The sequence below is a fragment of the Octopus bimaculoides genome, chromosome 3 (assembly GCF_001194135.2).
Source record: "Octopus bimaculoides isolate UCB-OBI-ISO-001 chromosome 3, ASM119413v2, whole genome shotgun sequence".
NCBI classification, from domain to species: Eukaryota; Metazoa; Mollusca; class Cephalopoda; order Octopoda; family Octopodidae; genus Octopus; species Octopus bimaculoides.
The window spans coordinates 37,073,419-37,090,146 of NC_068983.1; the positions used below are offsets into that span (position 1 = coordinate 37,073,419).

Genomic DNA, 16,728 nt, shown 5'->3' on the forward strand with positions numbered 1-16,728 from the left:
TGTGAAAGACGAAAGAGTGCAACATTTCTGGGTAAGGAATAGAAATACAATTCTTACTCTTTATGTTTCTGTTTTAGAGTTAAATAAATAGAACAAAGAAATGCTATTTACATAAATACTTCAATAAACTCTTATATTCAGAGACGTTGAAATTTAAAGGAATTTATTTTACAAAAGTAAGTCTTTCATTTTATAAAAAGATTTCATACCTCATCCAAGTTTATAAATTCATAACACATATTACAGATATGTGTATGTGTATCTGCATGTGTGGGTGTGTGTGTTTATGGAGATAAATATATATATAAGTAATTTTATTTTGGTAAAGTCAGTCTCCTTGCTACTCTGAGTTTCACCTATGGTGCACAATGTTTTCAGGCAAATTATGACTTGCAACTTACCTGAAGACGGTGTACTCGAAGGCAAAACTTAGAATAGCAAGGAGACTGACTTGACCAAAATAAAAAAAAATACTTGACTATGGTATCGAGTACTCTTTTTTCCCTGACATTTTGTGAGTGTGTGTGTGTATATATATATACACACACACATATACACCCCAAATGATCTATAAGATTTGAACTTTTCAAAATATATATGTTTATATACTTTACAGCTCTTACATCATTACATATATATATATATATATATATATATATATCCATTTAGTGTAGACTATTGGAATACAATAGTAGAGAAATTTATTTTGGTTGTGTCAGTCTCTTACTACTCTCCTGCAGGTGCACAGGGTCTACAGGTAAGTTACAAGTCATAATTTGCCTGAAAACATTGTACACTCACAAGTGAAACTCAGAGTAGCAAGAAACTAGCTTGAGCAAAATAAAAATACACATGTACTCATCTACATATAAACACACACACACACATATACATATTTAGTATCACAAGTAAATCAATACCATTGTAAAATTATTTTCATGATGAATACATAACGTGTAACAAATAATGAGAAATGGTAACTGTATGAAAATGATAATCCTTTCATTCTTGATAAATATGTTATTCTATGAAGAAATGAAGAATACAAACAAGCAGCAAGAAAGGAGAGCTTTCATATATATATGTATGTAGTGATAGAAGCAAGCAATTCCATGCTTCTTAGATGGAGAAGTGAACAATGATGTCAAACTGAAGAGAGCTGAATTATTAAATACACAACACAAATTGAGGTTTCCTGTCTCTATGACATTTCATAAGTCGATTCAAAAGTAGTCAACAAACATGAAATTATCAAAGATTTAATACTAACACCTAACACATCTATTAATGTGATTGCCAAGATGTATAACCTAGCTTAGAAACCTAGTAACATAAAACTGGTAATCACAAGCAGGAAAGAAAGTAATAAGGATACATTATTTAAATAACTCCTAATAGAAGTTTACAGATTCCAAAGTACAAGATTTTTCATGTGCTTACTTGAATATCTTACAAAATTCAACAGTTTATCAAACAGAAGTGCTTCACTTCAAACAGATAAAATTTCTGAACGAATTAAAAGCTTTAAGAGTACATGTGTATTTTTATTTTGCTCAAGCTAGTTTCTTGCTACTCTGAGTTTCACTTGTGAGTGTACATGCCCAACCAAAACATGGACAATAAATAATGAAAGTTTGATATAATTTCTATAAGTAAAGTAATTTTTACTTTTTTCAATGAAATACCAGCAAATGTGTGGAATGTTTAGACATTATGATCCAGCTGCCAATACGGTTCTTACAATAAGTTAATAACATATATAATAAAGTTTAATGGATTTATGATAAATTCAAATTTACATATTTATAATAATTACAAAGATAAAGAATAGATGTAATTATTTTAAATAAATTAAAATCAATAAATAAGAGTCTGTATAGATATAGTTAGTGAAATCACAATAGAGACTTTAAGAAATTTAGGAGTTTCTCAAGTTCTACAAGATGAAAACTAAACATAGCTGAGTAAAGAGTTATCCCTATTAAAAAGTTAACTCAGATTAACTCTTAAAAATTAAAACATTTAGGACTATTGTTGGATTAATGCCCATTTTTCCCTGCTGGTTGGTTCTGTAATAGACACATAACTGAAACCTCGTTAAACATTCTCAACAGAACAAGCTTAAGTCTCACACAAACACATGTAGTGTACATTTTGTCCAAATAAAAAGTAGACAGTTGCAAATTACTTGTATTCATTATCAGACAATTATAGTAAGCAATAAAATATTTCAGATAATGAATCACACAGCTGAAAATTAAATATTAAACATATATTTATATTTTCTTTTTGAGTCAGTATGTTTCTTTTTTTTAGCTTACTGATGGAAACAATAACAAAAAAGAAATAATAATAACAAAGACAAATGGAATAAAACTAAAGAGAAACAATGTCATTTCATTTTGTTGTCAGTTCAACTATAACAGAATCATTGTTGTTGTTATAAAATATTTTCAAATGTTCAATAAATAACAACTACGACAGATATATTTTTTTTTCTTTTTGTGATAATAATGATTTTAAAATATTTCTTTTTTTTTTAGCGTGTCTAATTAATAGCATAAACCAAACATATTTACACCAGTAAATGCTATTGATATATATGGAACGCAAACCACTGTTTACAAAAAATAAAATCAATAATACAACATGATTGAATTCAAGAAAGATGGAAGAGAACAACTGCATCATCAGCCTCAATTTCTTCTTTTGGAAAGGCCAGACTGGTGAAATTGTTTACAAATAATGAGCACTTTGACCATGGATTTCATGTGCTTGTATAATTTTCAATGGAGACTGGTCATAACTGAATTAGGAAAATCTTATATAAAATCATCTTCCTCTGTCACTGTCGAAAGGAAAAGTTTATCAAAAACGTCTACATTTTGGCAATTATTTGCTGCCTTTTGTTCTAGCTGAGAAACAAATTTATCATCTGCTGATGGCATTTCTGAAGAGTTCACTATCATGGGTATAGGGTATGATGATGACACTCGTGAATTTACAATATTGGATGGTGAAAGAAATGAATAAGATGAAGACGACGACGGCGAAGAAGCTAGTGGCATGAGAACATCTGTAGTCTCATCACTTTGAGATTCAGAGTTATTGTCTTTGTTAGTGGTTATATTCTCAGTGGAAGAACTATTAGCATTCAAGTCATTTTGGTCCTCTGGGGACATTGTTACATCATCAGTCTTAGTTGGCTCAGGAGATAAAGTAACAGGTGATAATGATTCTGAGGGGGAACACACCATTTCTTGATTCTCTGTTAAACAATTTGTAGTTGAAGTAGTAGAGGTGATGCCAGCTGAGGTGGTTGCAGTTGAGGTAATGACAGTAGAGGTGGTGGTAGCAGAGGTGGTGGAAGTTGAGGCGGTAGAAGAAGTGATGGCAGTAGTAGAGGTGGGAGTAGAAGGAACAGTGTCCATTAATTTCTCACTCTCACTATAATCATACGTAGCAGCAGTAGTTTCAGCATCAAGTGAGTTAGAGTCTTCAATTTCTCCCAACAATGTTTGCAATTGTTCATGTACCATGCTTGATTGTGTCAGATTTACCATTCTTCGGTTATCTGACTCTAGAATGCTGTCCAGCTCTTTCGACGTAATATGGTAGCCCATCTTAATATTTTCATTGAAATCTGCCTTCATGAGCCAATGTGGCTGTTTTGAGGGCCGATTATCAGACTCCCTCTTTGGTACCCGGAGTGATAATGGAACAAATAATTCAGAGAAACTATTATAATCAACTTTCTCCATCAAAGTAGGCTTACTTTCTTCTCCGCTACCATTGTCAGATTCCTTAGAACCCGAATCTGATTCTTTTGATGCACCATCAGACTCTTTCAAAGAACTGCCAGCCTCCTCATTGCTTCGTTGGTCACTTGTAGTGAGATAACTTGAATTTTTTGAAGAACTTTCAGAATTATCATCATCATTATCACTGGATTCAGTTTTTTCAGAGTTCTGCTGTTCTTTATCTTTACCACTCTCTGCAAAGATTTTCTTGCTTTTCTCCTCACTCTTTTCATTTGGTATGTTCTCATCTTTTACTTCTCTCGCTTGAAAGACAATTATTTCAGTTTCCTCTTCTGCACTAGCTGAGTTTGAAGATTGAGGAGAACCAGCAGCTGCTGACTCATCACATTCCTGATCTTTTTCTGACTTGTTGTCTTCATTTAATTGGGTGGAATTTTCAAAGAACACTAAAAAGTCTTCCTCTTCATTCTGAAAAAAAAAAATTTTTTTTTAGAAAATAATAATAATAATAATCAAAAGCAGGAAACAAGGAAACATTTTATTAGAATAAAGAAGTGAAAAGAAGTATATATAATATATATATATAGATATATGTTCAACACGTTCTAGTAAAATCTCAAAACAACTCCATGAGACCCGAGAAGTAACTAATGAATTGTTTTTGTCTTTTTTTTTTTAGTTAAAGAACACAAAATATTTGTCATTAACTCAATAATGTAATTAAAGCTTCAATAGAAAGTTCTGTGCTAATTTCCAATAATATGTGGAATAAGTGAGATCGTTAAAATTGCAATTATTAATTAAATACAGTGGGAATAATAAAAGAAACTTACAATAACTGGTATTTTACTACTGATAGTGACTTTGAGATCTTTCAGTTGTTCTTGAACAACTTCTGATTGGCGCAAAGAGTTCAAGCGTTCATTGTCTTCTTTTAAAAGATGTTTCAAAGATTTATGTGGTACAACGTACTTCATTCGAATATTTGTAGACCAGTTAGTATTCTGCAGCCAAAATGGGTCACGAGGTAAACGTTTATTTTTCCTTACACTTCCAGGATCACTAAAAATCTGGAAAAAAACCCAAGAAAAAAACAAGTCAATATTTATCTTAACACTTAACAACAGAAAAAAAGAAATTTTGAAAATTTTGCTATGTTACTTTGTCATGTCAGAAAGTTAAGATGTTTGGCAATCACAAGCTGTCTGTATTTGAAAATTATCTAGATATCCTAAAATAATTTTTAGAAATAAATAGAATATCTTTTATTTAATGCAGGAAATATTACAAAAATAGTCAACGTACATCTGGGCAAGGCGAACTAGTGTTGCAGCTGCCAGTTTCAAGGAGGTACATGAGGGATGAACTAGTTTCCTCTTGAGATGTTGTACTACAGGAGCTTTCAGAAATTTTGAGGTTATGTTTACTTAGAGCTCCTTGTAAATTCTAGTAAGAAAAATAAAAATAAAAGGTTCAATACAGGTTGTTGCTATTTTTCACAATTAATTCAAAAATACAGGTGAAAACTTTGCAACGACTTTTTCAACAATAGTACAATATCTATTGTTGTAAGTAAAATTGTTGAATAATTTATTCAACTTTAACTGATACAGACTGTTCAATACACAACTCTAACTCTTGAGCATACTCCCCAACACAACCTAATTTTCAGTAAGAGATTAGACTAGATTACTTAATACCTTAATTCCCTGATGAACCTCTAACAATTCCCAATTGTTACAAAAATGGAATTCTTCTAAGTAGAACACAATCATAGAAATTTACTTAACTCAATTTATCCATTAATTTTTTAATTTAATATTTGTTTTCCCATGCTAGCTTGCCTAAAATGAGAGTAAGTTTTGAAGCAGGATTTTTATGGTCAGAAGCACTTATCACTAACCCATGCCTATTTTCAAGTAAGAGATTTTTATTCCAATGCAATTCGAAAGTGCAGAGCTAGCAGACAATTTTGTAGACGAGAAATGTCAGTGAACTTCACTGTTTACAGCTCAACCAGAAATAATGAGATCATTGTAACTGAGCTACAAATCAAATATTCAAATAGAAGGAAATGATTTAACATTAACTAATAATATAAAATCAATTAAGAAAAAGAAAAGGAAATATTTACCCTTGATGTCATCATTAACTCTTTTCTATTTGTATTTGGACCACTACTAGATGTAATCTTGGTTTCTTGAGATTTGCTTTTGGGCAGATTAGCAGTATTATGTGAATATGGAACAGGAGTATTGAAAGCATGGAACAAACCAGGGACTGATTGATAGAATCTTCCAACAAGTTGTGTTGCTACAAATGGCATACCTTAAATAAACATTTAAATAAGATGTATTTTCAAAAACAGTATTTTTAAAAAGAATAAAACATTGCTAGGGAAGAAATTTAAATTCATATTGTTGCTATTATGTTAAACTGTTTTATGTCCAAATTTGGCCAAATGCATTTTTTGCAATATTTTTGCTTGCAATAGCTGGTTCTTTTGGTTAAGCTATTATATCTCCAGCTGCTTTTGATGCCAAGATATCAAAAATTGTCAAAGTGTAGTACAATGGTTTTGCTATGGAACGGTGAAGCTATTTTTTCATTTTCTGAAAAAGCAACGTTTTGGACTGATGACACTTTTGCATAATAGAAACAATATGAATATTCATGTATGTATAATGTTACTGAGCATGAGTGATGGTGTACACTAAAGCACTGAAAGAAAGATTGGCAATAAAGTATGTAGATTGTAAATAAAAAAAAACTAAGCTGGTACAAGCATGTGACACATCTCGAGGATTCTAGTTCAGAGTTTCAAATAGATGGAACCTATGAAAAAGGGAGGCACAACCCAACCTATGCAAATATAGAAAAATGTGTGTAAAATGAAGTTAGTGGTGGCAATGGAAAATGAAATGCAAGATATCTATACTGGAGATTGTCTTGACCATTCTGTTGAAATTAAGTTTCCATGTAACTACTCTCCCCAATTTTTCATAACACTTTTATATATCGCTTACCTCCTCACTGTCACTATCTCACTCTTATCATAATGCCTTTGCAACAAGGGATGGCATTGCATTGAATCCATAGATATTCAATGCTCTACTTACCATCTCACTCTTTCCACTCACTCCTATCACTCATTACTGATATCCATCACATCCACTCTTACCATTAAGTGTCTTCATTCCTATCCTCCCACCAATTCTATCATCCTGTCTCCCTCATATCACTGTTTGCCCATCATACTGCACATACTGCTTCTATTCCATCACATTACCAACAATCCTTATGCAGCTGTCTCTCACTATAGCTTCACTCTCTTCTATAAACCTCTTGATCCTGTAACTCTTATTTCACTTCCATTACTCTCTTCTCTTTCAGCCTCTTTCTTTGGTCCTCTTCTCTTTAACTGCTGGGATAAGACAACAGAGGGAAGGGAAGGTTCGTTCAGTTTTGCCAGAGACAAAGTAACTTCTCTGAAGGGCTGGTGCCACTATAAAATGCACCATGTAGCACTCAATAGTTTGGCAATAGGAAAGCATATAGCCATAGAAACTGTGTCACAAATGGAATATAGGATTGGGGAATGGTCCCTGACATGTCTAGGAGGGTAGTAACTGAATAAGAACTAACTTGGAACCAGAACCCATCCTAAATTAGAATTGCTCATGCTACTATGTAAAAGTGAACAGAAAACTGATGATAATTTTGTTTGGTGATATTTTATAAAGAATTATATAAAGTATGATTATCAGAACATTCTAATGACAGTTAATAAGAAATATGTAAATGTTACAATTTTTCTTTTCATCTCTAAAGAATAAACTACCATATTTTAACGTGTATAAGGAACCCCTTAATTTTGGGGGCTTAAAATTAGGAAAAAAGGTTTTGCAAGGGATTATAATACTATCCCTATATAAAAAACTCCCGTATATTTTTAGCCTAATTTTTGACAAAAATGGGTTCGTTATACTCATTAAAATATGGTAATAGTCAACTAAAAACATCATTTTCAGTCATATTATACTGGAAGGACTAAATGAAAGCTGGAATCAAGACAAGGAACAATTAAAAATGTAATCTATGAGATGCAATGGTTGCAAGATTAAAGTGTTGAGTTACCAATCAGAGTCATAGGTTCAAATCTTACCATCACCAGTGTAATTGTTCCTGGGTTCATAACTTACTATTACTAGCACTAGTGTATTTGTTCCTGGGCTCTGCTTGGTAGAAAAGTGTCACTGCAACTTCACTGTTGAGAGGTTAACAATAAGAACAATTTCTAATGAAAATGATTCTTTTTCAAACAGTAACAATGTTCCAAAACCCTTAATAGATCATTGGATCACTACTGGATGTTTCATCTTCGCAGAATGTTATGGACAGGTCATCTCACTAAGTTACTGAATGAACACAGATATTGTAGATATAATGCATGAAATATCTCAACTGGGAACTAAACTGACATAACAGATTTAGCACAGTCTTTGATACTTGTTTCTAGAATATATATCTGAATGCATATATACAATCAATCTAACAATAAAAATCATTCAAAGTTTAATATCAGCTCATTATAATTAAATTAAATAAAAAGTAACAAGCCCATAACTTTTCTTGTTCATTATAGAAATAGACAGTAATTTTGTTCTTAAAACAGACTTTATAAAAATTCTCGTTATTATAAAATCTATATTTCACACCAGGAGCTCTTTTAGCAGCAGTTAGCAAAATAAAAATATTAATTTCTCCTTCTCAGAGCTGTGGGAGCTCTTTAGTTTTGTGAGTCACAATGTGAACTCGTGTGTGCTGGTGCCACGATAAAATGTACCCAATACACTCTGAAAAGTGGCTGGCAAATCAAGCAATACAAAGTAGGGTTGAATGGATTATTAAGTTTTGTTGAGAGAATGATAATTTCTTTAGTTTTGCTGCCACAATGAAATGTGCCAAGATACTTAGTATAGTGGTTGGTGTTAAAAAGGCCATCCAACCATTGAAACTCTGCCAAAACTGACTGAGTGAGATGTGGGCTTTCAACCTGTCTAGGAGATTGGTAACTCCAAATAAAAACTGACTTGCAATATAAAGAAACATCCAACTCATGCCAGCATAGAAAAATGGATGTAAAATTATGATAATGATGTTTTTAAATATGACGTATTCTTTCAATAAAAAGTATAAAAACAACCCCAAAACATTGTTGTAGTTGACATAAAATAATATCTTTACCTGTTTGTGTATAACAAGGCCAGTATGTAGTTGGCATAGAAGCAGTTGTAGTATTTTGAGTGTAGTTCATTGAACTGACATTATGAGTGGAATTATTAGATGTCATATGCATTGCAGGATCATACTGCAACACTGGAATAGCCTGTTGAAAGTTTTGTTGGAAGGCATTTTGTACATTTGGAAACTGGACTTGGGAAGGATATTTTGAGTAAGGCATATTCACAGGATAAGTGGGCCGGTAGAACTGATGATGAAGAGGTGTTTTGTTGAAAACTTGAGATGAACTTAGTTGCTGATTTGTCATTTGAGCTTGTTGCATATTTGTAGGGTACATTTGAGATTGGTCTAATCTTGGTACTTTAGAAGGTGGATAATCTTCTTGATCAGAGCTGGATAGTTTGTGCCGATTAGGACGTTGGGTAGTATTTCTGTTACTGCTATTGTCTGAACTTCGTCCTCGATCCAACTCAAAAAGACTAGAATCACTGGTAGCTTGTTGCACATATAAGCGCTCCTGTAATTGCGTATGCATTCGCAAAACTTCTGGCGTTAAACTGACTGGTTGATATAAACTCTGTCCATCTAAAGAAACTGAAGGTGGTGCAGTAGATATAGAAAGTTCTTTATGTATGTTAAAATCTTCTAAATAATCCTCTGCAGGTGGGCTGGTTGCATCTCGGGGTTCTTGGTCAGAAACAAGTACCTAGAAGTTAAAAAAAAAAATGATTATTTTAAAATAAAACTGCTTTGTAGCTTGATATTTAAATTACTGTACTATTTCAAATAATCCTAATGACTGCATACATCCATATATATACACATACAAAATTGGATACATGCATTTATGTATCCTCCTCATTGTCATCAATTTAACATCCACTTTTTCATGTTTGTACGAGGCAAACGGAATTTACTGAGGCAAACTTTCTGTGGCCGTATGCCCTTGCTGTTGCCAACCCTCACCTGTTTCCAAGTAGGGTAATATTTCCTCATGTCCAGCCATGTTTTCCATAGAAAACTTTAGAAAGGAGCAACACTTGTATGGAAGTATGCTCATTGACAACCATAACAAGAGTACACACACATGCATGAATACACACTCACACATCAAACATCGAAGCCAGGCACTATATTCTCATTTGCCAGCCCTAGCTGAACCATCCAACCCATGCCAATATAAACAATGACAACAATTATATATATATATAGTTGGAAAGCAAGTTTCTTAACCACAAAGCTACATCTGCGCCTATGTATATATATTACGGAGATGTACTTGCATAGCAAGTGACTTGATCTGAGATCGTGTGCTGAAACAAAAATAATTGCAGTATGAAGTTTTGTCAGTGAACAGGTCATGGTTTCAAATGATGAAGATATTTTGACACAAATCAACTTAAATGTTGATGTGAAACTAACAGTTTTTGTGTGTTCTTAAATGGTTTACAAACATCTTCCATGCTGCAGTTGTGTATATATATATGTAATTTAGAGAAAAATCACTATTAAACAATTCAATAATGAAGAATGTAATTACATTCTTCATTATTGAATTGTTTAATAGTGGTTTTTCTCTAAATTATATACATATATTTTTTATTGGGAAATTTGATTTAGTTTTGCTAAATTGAATTTTCCCCTGTAAGTTTTGGATTTTATTCCCTAATATTATTATTATATATATTTGTAGAAAGAAGAAAACTAAAAGGAAACAAAAATTACAAGGAAAAAGCAACTTACTTTTGTACTGCTTCCAAAGCTTGGTGGATTCAAAATAGGTATATCTACGGGAACAAAATCTGTATCGGCACAGAAATCACTGCAATCTGAAATAATGCAAAATACAAAGAAAAAAAATGTAAAATACTCCAGTAAATGTTTTATATACCAACAAATGTTATGTAATTTATTAAGTTTGAGAATAAACAGGATGTCTTGCACTCAACTTACAGGCACTCAAAGAGGATACCAACTGAGAGATACAGTGAAAGCCACAGGCTTAGAGCCTTTCCTCCAGATCAAACCTGCCTCAAGAGACTGGAACTTATCCAGATTTTCAAGATGCTTGAGCTGAGAATACAAGATGCTCCCATTCCCTGAACAGGACACCAGAGCATTACAAACGTAACTTGCAATGACCACTGCTACTCATTTTCAGATGAATGTACAGGAAGAAGATTAAATGGAGTGCCTTGATCAAGACCACACTGCACTACCCAATCTGAAAATTGAGCTCACAAACTAACAATTGCAAGCCCACCACCTTAACCACTAAACCATATACCTTAACCTTACAGACCAAACCATAATAAAAAAAGGGGGAAAAGAAACATCACAAGCCTAATACTTGGGTAAGATGGCAAGCTGACAGAATTATTAGCATGCTGGACATTGTGTAGTGGCATCTTTTTTTTTTTTGACTCGTTATGTTTTGAGTTCAACTTTGCTTTCATTCCCTTGGGAGTTGATAAAACAAAGTACGAGTTAAGTACTGGAATTAATGTAATCAACTTATCCCTTCTCTTGGAAAAATTGCTGGCCTGCAACAGACTGGAATCCTCTTCAGAGAAATGTTGTGATGTCAGTCACTTATAAGCTTTGGGATATGGGTTATTATCTTATTTTTCTTGAGACCAGTTCTAGGTCTCAAGAAAAATAATAAGATAATAAAAAAATACTTGGATGCCTTTAGTTGAGTTCAATGTATCTCAAGCATGATCTCTCAACCCACATCAGGCTGGAATTTAACTGCATCTATCTCACTAGTTTATTAGGATCTGCAAAAACCACAGACACATTGTCCCATCACTCTTGACTAACTAAAAAAAAAATTTTTTTAATTTCCAAAATACTGATGAAAAGGGACCAAAAGTTGAAGTAAAAAAAACAAAAAGCCAATAAATATTTTTTTGTATTAAATTCAAAACAAAACTTACTCTCTGACTTTACTTGTTTTGAATCTTCTTTATCTGAATTATCAGAGTGATATGTTTTGGGCTGGCTCAGCAGAAACCTGGAAAATAGAATTGATAATAGTAATACAAGTAGTTACAAATTTTAAGATATTATTTCACATTCAAAAACTCAAAGAATATATCCAAAAAAATTGTCACGTTATGTCACCGTGAATGATCTGCCATTGTATAGTTTATATGAATGTATGCTGTGATGTTTCACAACTGTACCTGTCTGGCAAATCACTCGATCTGAGACCATGTTTTGAAAGTGAAGAAACTGCCTCACAGAAGAGCAATTCTAAAAAGACAAACTATTAAATTCATTTATCTTTCGAGGTATTAAAATTTTCATCACACTAACTGCAACCTTGTTGGTTGCTGCCACAGTTCTGCCATGCTAAAACAAAGAATTGCAGTGGAACTGTGTCAGTGACCAGGTCACAGTGATGTCATGAAAATTTTAACACTTCAATAAATAAAAAACAAATTTAAAAGGTTCTTTAGTGTATGTATGTGTGTTGACAGTGAAAAGTGCTCTAATTACTATATTATGATGATAATGTAGTCATCAACAAAACATTCACATTATTTAAAGAATTATAGGCACAGAAACGGCTGTATGATAAGAAGTTTGCCTCCCAAACACATGGTTCCTGGTTCAATTCCACTGCATGGCACCTTGGACAAGTGTCTTCTACTCTACCCTTGGGTCAACCAAAGCCCTGCGAGTAGATTTGGTAGATGGAAACTAAAAGAACCTGTATGTGTGTGTATGTATGTGTGTGTGCCCCACCACCACTTGACAACTGGTTTTGGTATGTTTATATCCCTGTAACTTAGTGGCTTGGTAAGAGAGACTGATAAGTACCAGGTACACACACACACACACACACCATTATTGTTTTAATGCCCACTTTTCCATGCATGCTTGCATTGGGTGAATGGATTTTCCATGATCGGATGCCCTTCCTTTTGCCAACACTCACCTGTTTCCAAGCAAGGAAATATTTCCCCATGACCAGACATGTTTTCACAGAATATTGGAAATAAATGACACTGCCTGTATGACAGCAACACTCATTTACAACTACTATGTGATGTCAAGACAAGGAGGTACATACAAACGCATGCATATCACACACACACAACAGGTTACTTTCAGTTTCTGTCTACCAAATCCACTTACAAGGATGGACAATGGTGGGAGACACTTGGCAAAGGAAGAACAGTAAATTAAAAAAAAATCTGATAATTTGTAGAAAAGACACTACAAACATGACTGTTTACAAATTTAATGGTGCAACAAAAACAAAAACTCTAATGTAAAATCTAGAGCTGCAACTGCAAAAAATAAATGCAAATGGTTTTAAATATATGTCAATATGGCTGAACAAAGTTGAATGTATTATAATAGCCAGCTAATAAGTTTGATTAAAATATGGATATTAGTAAAGAGCAGAGAGAGAATCACTTACCGCCTAATGTTGTAGGAATAGTTCAGCTGTTCATATGTAACGGATGTATCTGAGTCAAATTGTAATGGAGGAGAACTGGAGTGTGATACAGCTGGACTAATATTGCCATCATTCTAATAATAAAATAATAATTTTGACATTGAAATATCTATCAAATGATCAACAAATTTGCAAGAATTAAATGCAATATAATGAAGAGCAGATTGTTTTTTTGTTTAAGCAAATACTGAGCTACATTTAAGTCAACTTATATGTTAGTCTAGACAGGACAATAGCATTTTAATTAAATGACAGATTATTGGTAATTAACAGAGAATATTAAAAGGAAACATAATTTCATTTTATTTATTAAAAAAAACCGCAATCCTTAATAATGTTAATATGAAATCAAGATAGAGCCTAAATATATATAACTTGTATTTTGAGTACAAGTCATCATCATCATCATTTAACGTTTATCTTCCCTGCTGGCATGAGTTGAACAGTTTGACAGGATCAAGCAAGTTGGAGGATTGCATCAAGTTCCAATATCTCTTTTGGCATAGCTTCTACATATGGATACCCTTCCTAATGCCAACCCCCTTACAATGTACTGGGTGCTTTTTCTCTGACACCAGCACTAGTGAGGTTGCCAAGTAACTAGCAAGACAAAGAAAAGGTCCCTAGACTGATTGGGGTTGCTATTTGGGATTTCTTGCTATTTTCACCCACTCCTATATAATGTTGGCTAGCCATGTATCTCCTCTATAGCAAGAGGCCTGTGCCTGTCCCGTCATCATAGTTTAACCTCCTAGCACCTGGTGTAAAGCCAACATTATATAGAAGTGGGTGGAAATAGCAAGAAAAGGGGACAATGGTGTTGGTGATAGGTATCAGAGTATACCCTCAAGATATAAGGTGAGTATAAGAGAGAATATGGACTGAGACGTCTGGTGGTTTGTTGTGCTTGAGAAAACACATCAAGCTAAGTAAAATTGTGGCTGTTCATGCACACAGATATGTCCTCTATATCTCTCTCTCAGCTGAGAGATCCTAGTCTTGCAGGCTCATGGATGCTGGTGCCATGTTAAAGCACCCAGCACATTCTGTAAAGTAGTTGGCATTAGGAAGGGCAGTCAACTCTGCAGCTGCCAGTTCCTGTCAAACCATCCAACTAATGCTAGCACGGAAAACAGATGTGAAATGAAGATGATGATGGGCAAAAAATAAGGAAGAATGTTAAACTGAATTCAAATAATTAAAGAAAAAAAAAAGATAAATCAACAGTAACTGATTAAACTTACCGGACAATAGATTACATCATCAACAAAACTACCTGCTGTCATAAAACCTTCTTTTGATTGTACTTCTGATCTGCAGGTTTCTAAAAATTAGAAAAAAAAAAAAAAAAAAAAAAAAAATGAAAATAACTGTTGATTGAAACTTTTGATAATTTTTAAACGAAATAACTGGTTAGCTGTAATTTTAATAAGAAAATGGGATGACTTACAAGAGATAACCACAAGAGTAGCAGAGAAAGAAGTTAACAGAGGTTTACTTAACAAAAACAGCTAAAAGATTAGTCTCTAAAATTTTACAAACAAAACAATAAAAAAGATCAGTTAAATTACTTTATATTTTCCATGATTAAAATGAAGTATTTAATCTGAGCACGCCATTCACCGATAAATAAAAACCTAAAAATCTGCTACTCACTCCATAATCATTGCGATCACTTGTGGTTTCTATTTTACCATTCTTCAAATAACAGAATATAAAGAAGGTTTTTCTATAACAATTTACATATATTTGTTTAAATTATTGAATCAAATGATACCATGATTACATTCAATAATAATTATAACTCTAATTTTGATAAAGGGCCAGCAATTTTGAAGGGAGGGGTCAAGTTGATTACATTGACCCCTATCCGCTGACTGGTATTTATTTTATTGATACTAAAAGAATGAAAGGCAGAATCAACCATGGCAGAATTTGAATTCATGTAAAGGGCCATGAGAAATGCTGCAAAGCAGTTTATCCAAATAGCTAATAATTCTGCAAGCTTGCTGCCTTATAGTCAATAATAATAATGTTGGAGACAAAGCAATAATTCAAGCTGATAACAGAACAGTCAAGAAAATAAGACGCTAGTTGATATTAGATAGTTCATCAGACATGATGGTGTCACACCAAATGGTTGATAATCATTATTACTGCTACAATAATATGTTTGACAATTTGGCAGATATCAACATGCATCAACAAATAATTTGTTCGCGAAGATATGAACAAAAGCCAAAAACTAGTTAAACTAATTTGTCCAGAGGAGCTGCACTAATGAATAGAGTGTGTTATGAACATACATTCATCATCAAGACAACAGCGATAAACATATTCACATTTGAAGCTACCAGAACAAATTAAGAAGTCATTGTTGATATGCTTAAGTTAAATTGTAGAGAGAAAAAAAAAAATCTTCACTTACTTGTTGCAGATATATTCACCACAAGAGAAGGTGAAGATTTTGCAACAGCAGGTTTTTGTTTGCTAAGTGGTTTATTTGTAGATGGAACAACGAAAGACTTCTCAGTTGTCTGTTGTAATAGAATTTCTTGAATCTTCCGTTGCAATTTCTGTCCTTGAATTTGACTTTCTTCAGACAATTTTGAGTAGGAGTTGTTTGTATCCTCATCAAAAACATTAGGATTTTCAGGGATTCTAGTGGTAAAGAAAGTAATACAGACATATATATATATATTTTTTTATTACATACAATGAATAACAACTTTGCTTGCAAGACAAAACAAATCATTCTAGCTATGGTGCTCTGTGCTATGATGGTCCTAAGTGGATTTTTAGGAACTATGGTTAAAAAAAAATAATTTGTAAAATATCATAAAAATAATTAACTTAAATTATAAAGAAAATAAATGTTATTCTATAGTAAAGAAGCAGAAATAAAATGGCTAAAAAAATATGAATCCTCACACAAAAAACAAAAAAACAAAAACAAAAAAAAAAACAACTTAAATATAAATTTCTTTGGCTTTAACAATTACTTGAGTTAAATCAGACTAACAGCTCTCCAGAAATTGTTACAAACAAGATAACTTTATTCTAAGTTTTATCTACATCATTTAAATTAGAAGTTAAAAACAGCTATACAATAAAATCCTTAATCTCCAAGAAATTAGAACAAAACTTAATAAAAGATTGTAACATATTTACCTAACTACAGTGTGCTGGCCATTTACATCTTCAAGTCTTTTGGTCCATTGACTGAGAGTAGCTGACCATTCAGTTTCA

General features: G+C 32.8%; 1 protein-coding gene across 1 annotated transcript in view; it reads right to left on the reverse strand.

Annotated features, from left to right (window-relative positions):
- Positions 1-142: 142 nt before the first annotated feature.
- Positions 143-16,728, reverse strand: part of LOC106875667 (period circadian protein homolog 1) — a 68,508-nt gene continuing 51,922 nt past the window's right edge. The window contains exons 12-22 of the mRNA XM_014923906.2: positions 16,651-16,726; positions 15,908-16,140; positions 14,724-14,803; positions 13,441-13,553; positions 11,945-12,021; positions 10,749-10,834; positions 9,009-9,711; positions 5,896-6,089; positions 5,067-5,207; positions 4,595-4,831; positions 143-4,229 (exon numbers count right to left, since the gene is read on the reverse strand). Coding sequence (XP_014779392.2) covers positions 2,823-4,229; positions 4,595-4,831; positions 5,067-5,207; positions 5,896-6,089; positions 9,009-9,711; positions 10,749-10,834; positions 11,945-12,021; positions 13,441-13,553; positions 14,724-14,803; positions 15,908-16,140; positions 16,651-16,726 — 3,347 coding nt within the window. The 3' untranslated portion in view covers positions 143-2,822. The remainder of the gene's footprint in view (positions 4,230-4,594; positions 4,832-5,066; positions 5,208-5,895; positions 6,090-9,008; positions 9,712-10,748; positions 10,835-11,944; positions 12,022-13,440; positions 13,554-14,723; positions 14,804-15,907; positions 16,141-16,650; positions 16,727-16,728) is intronic.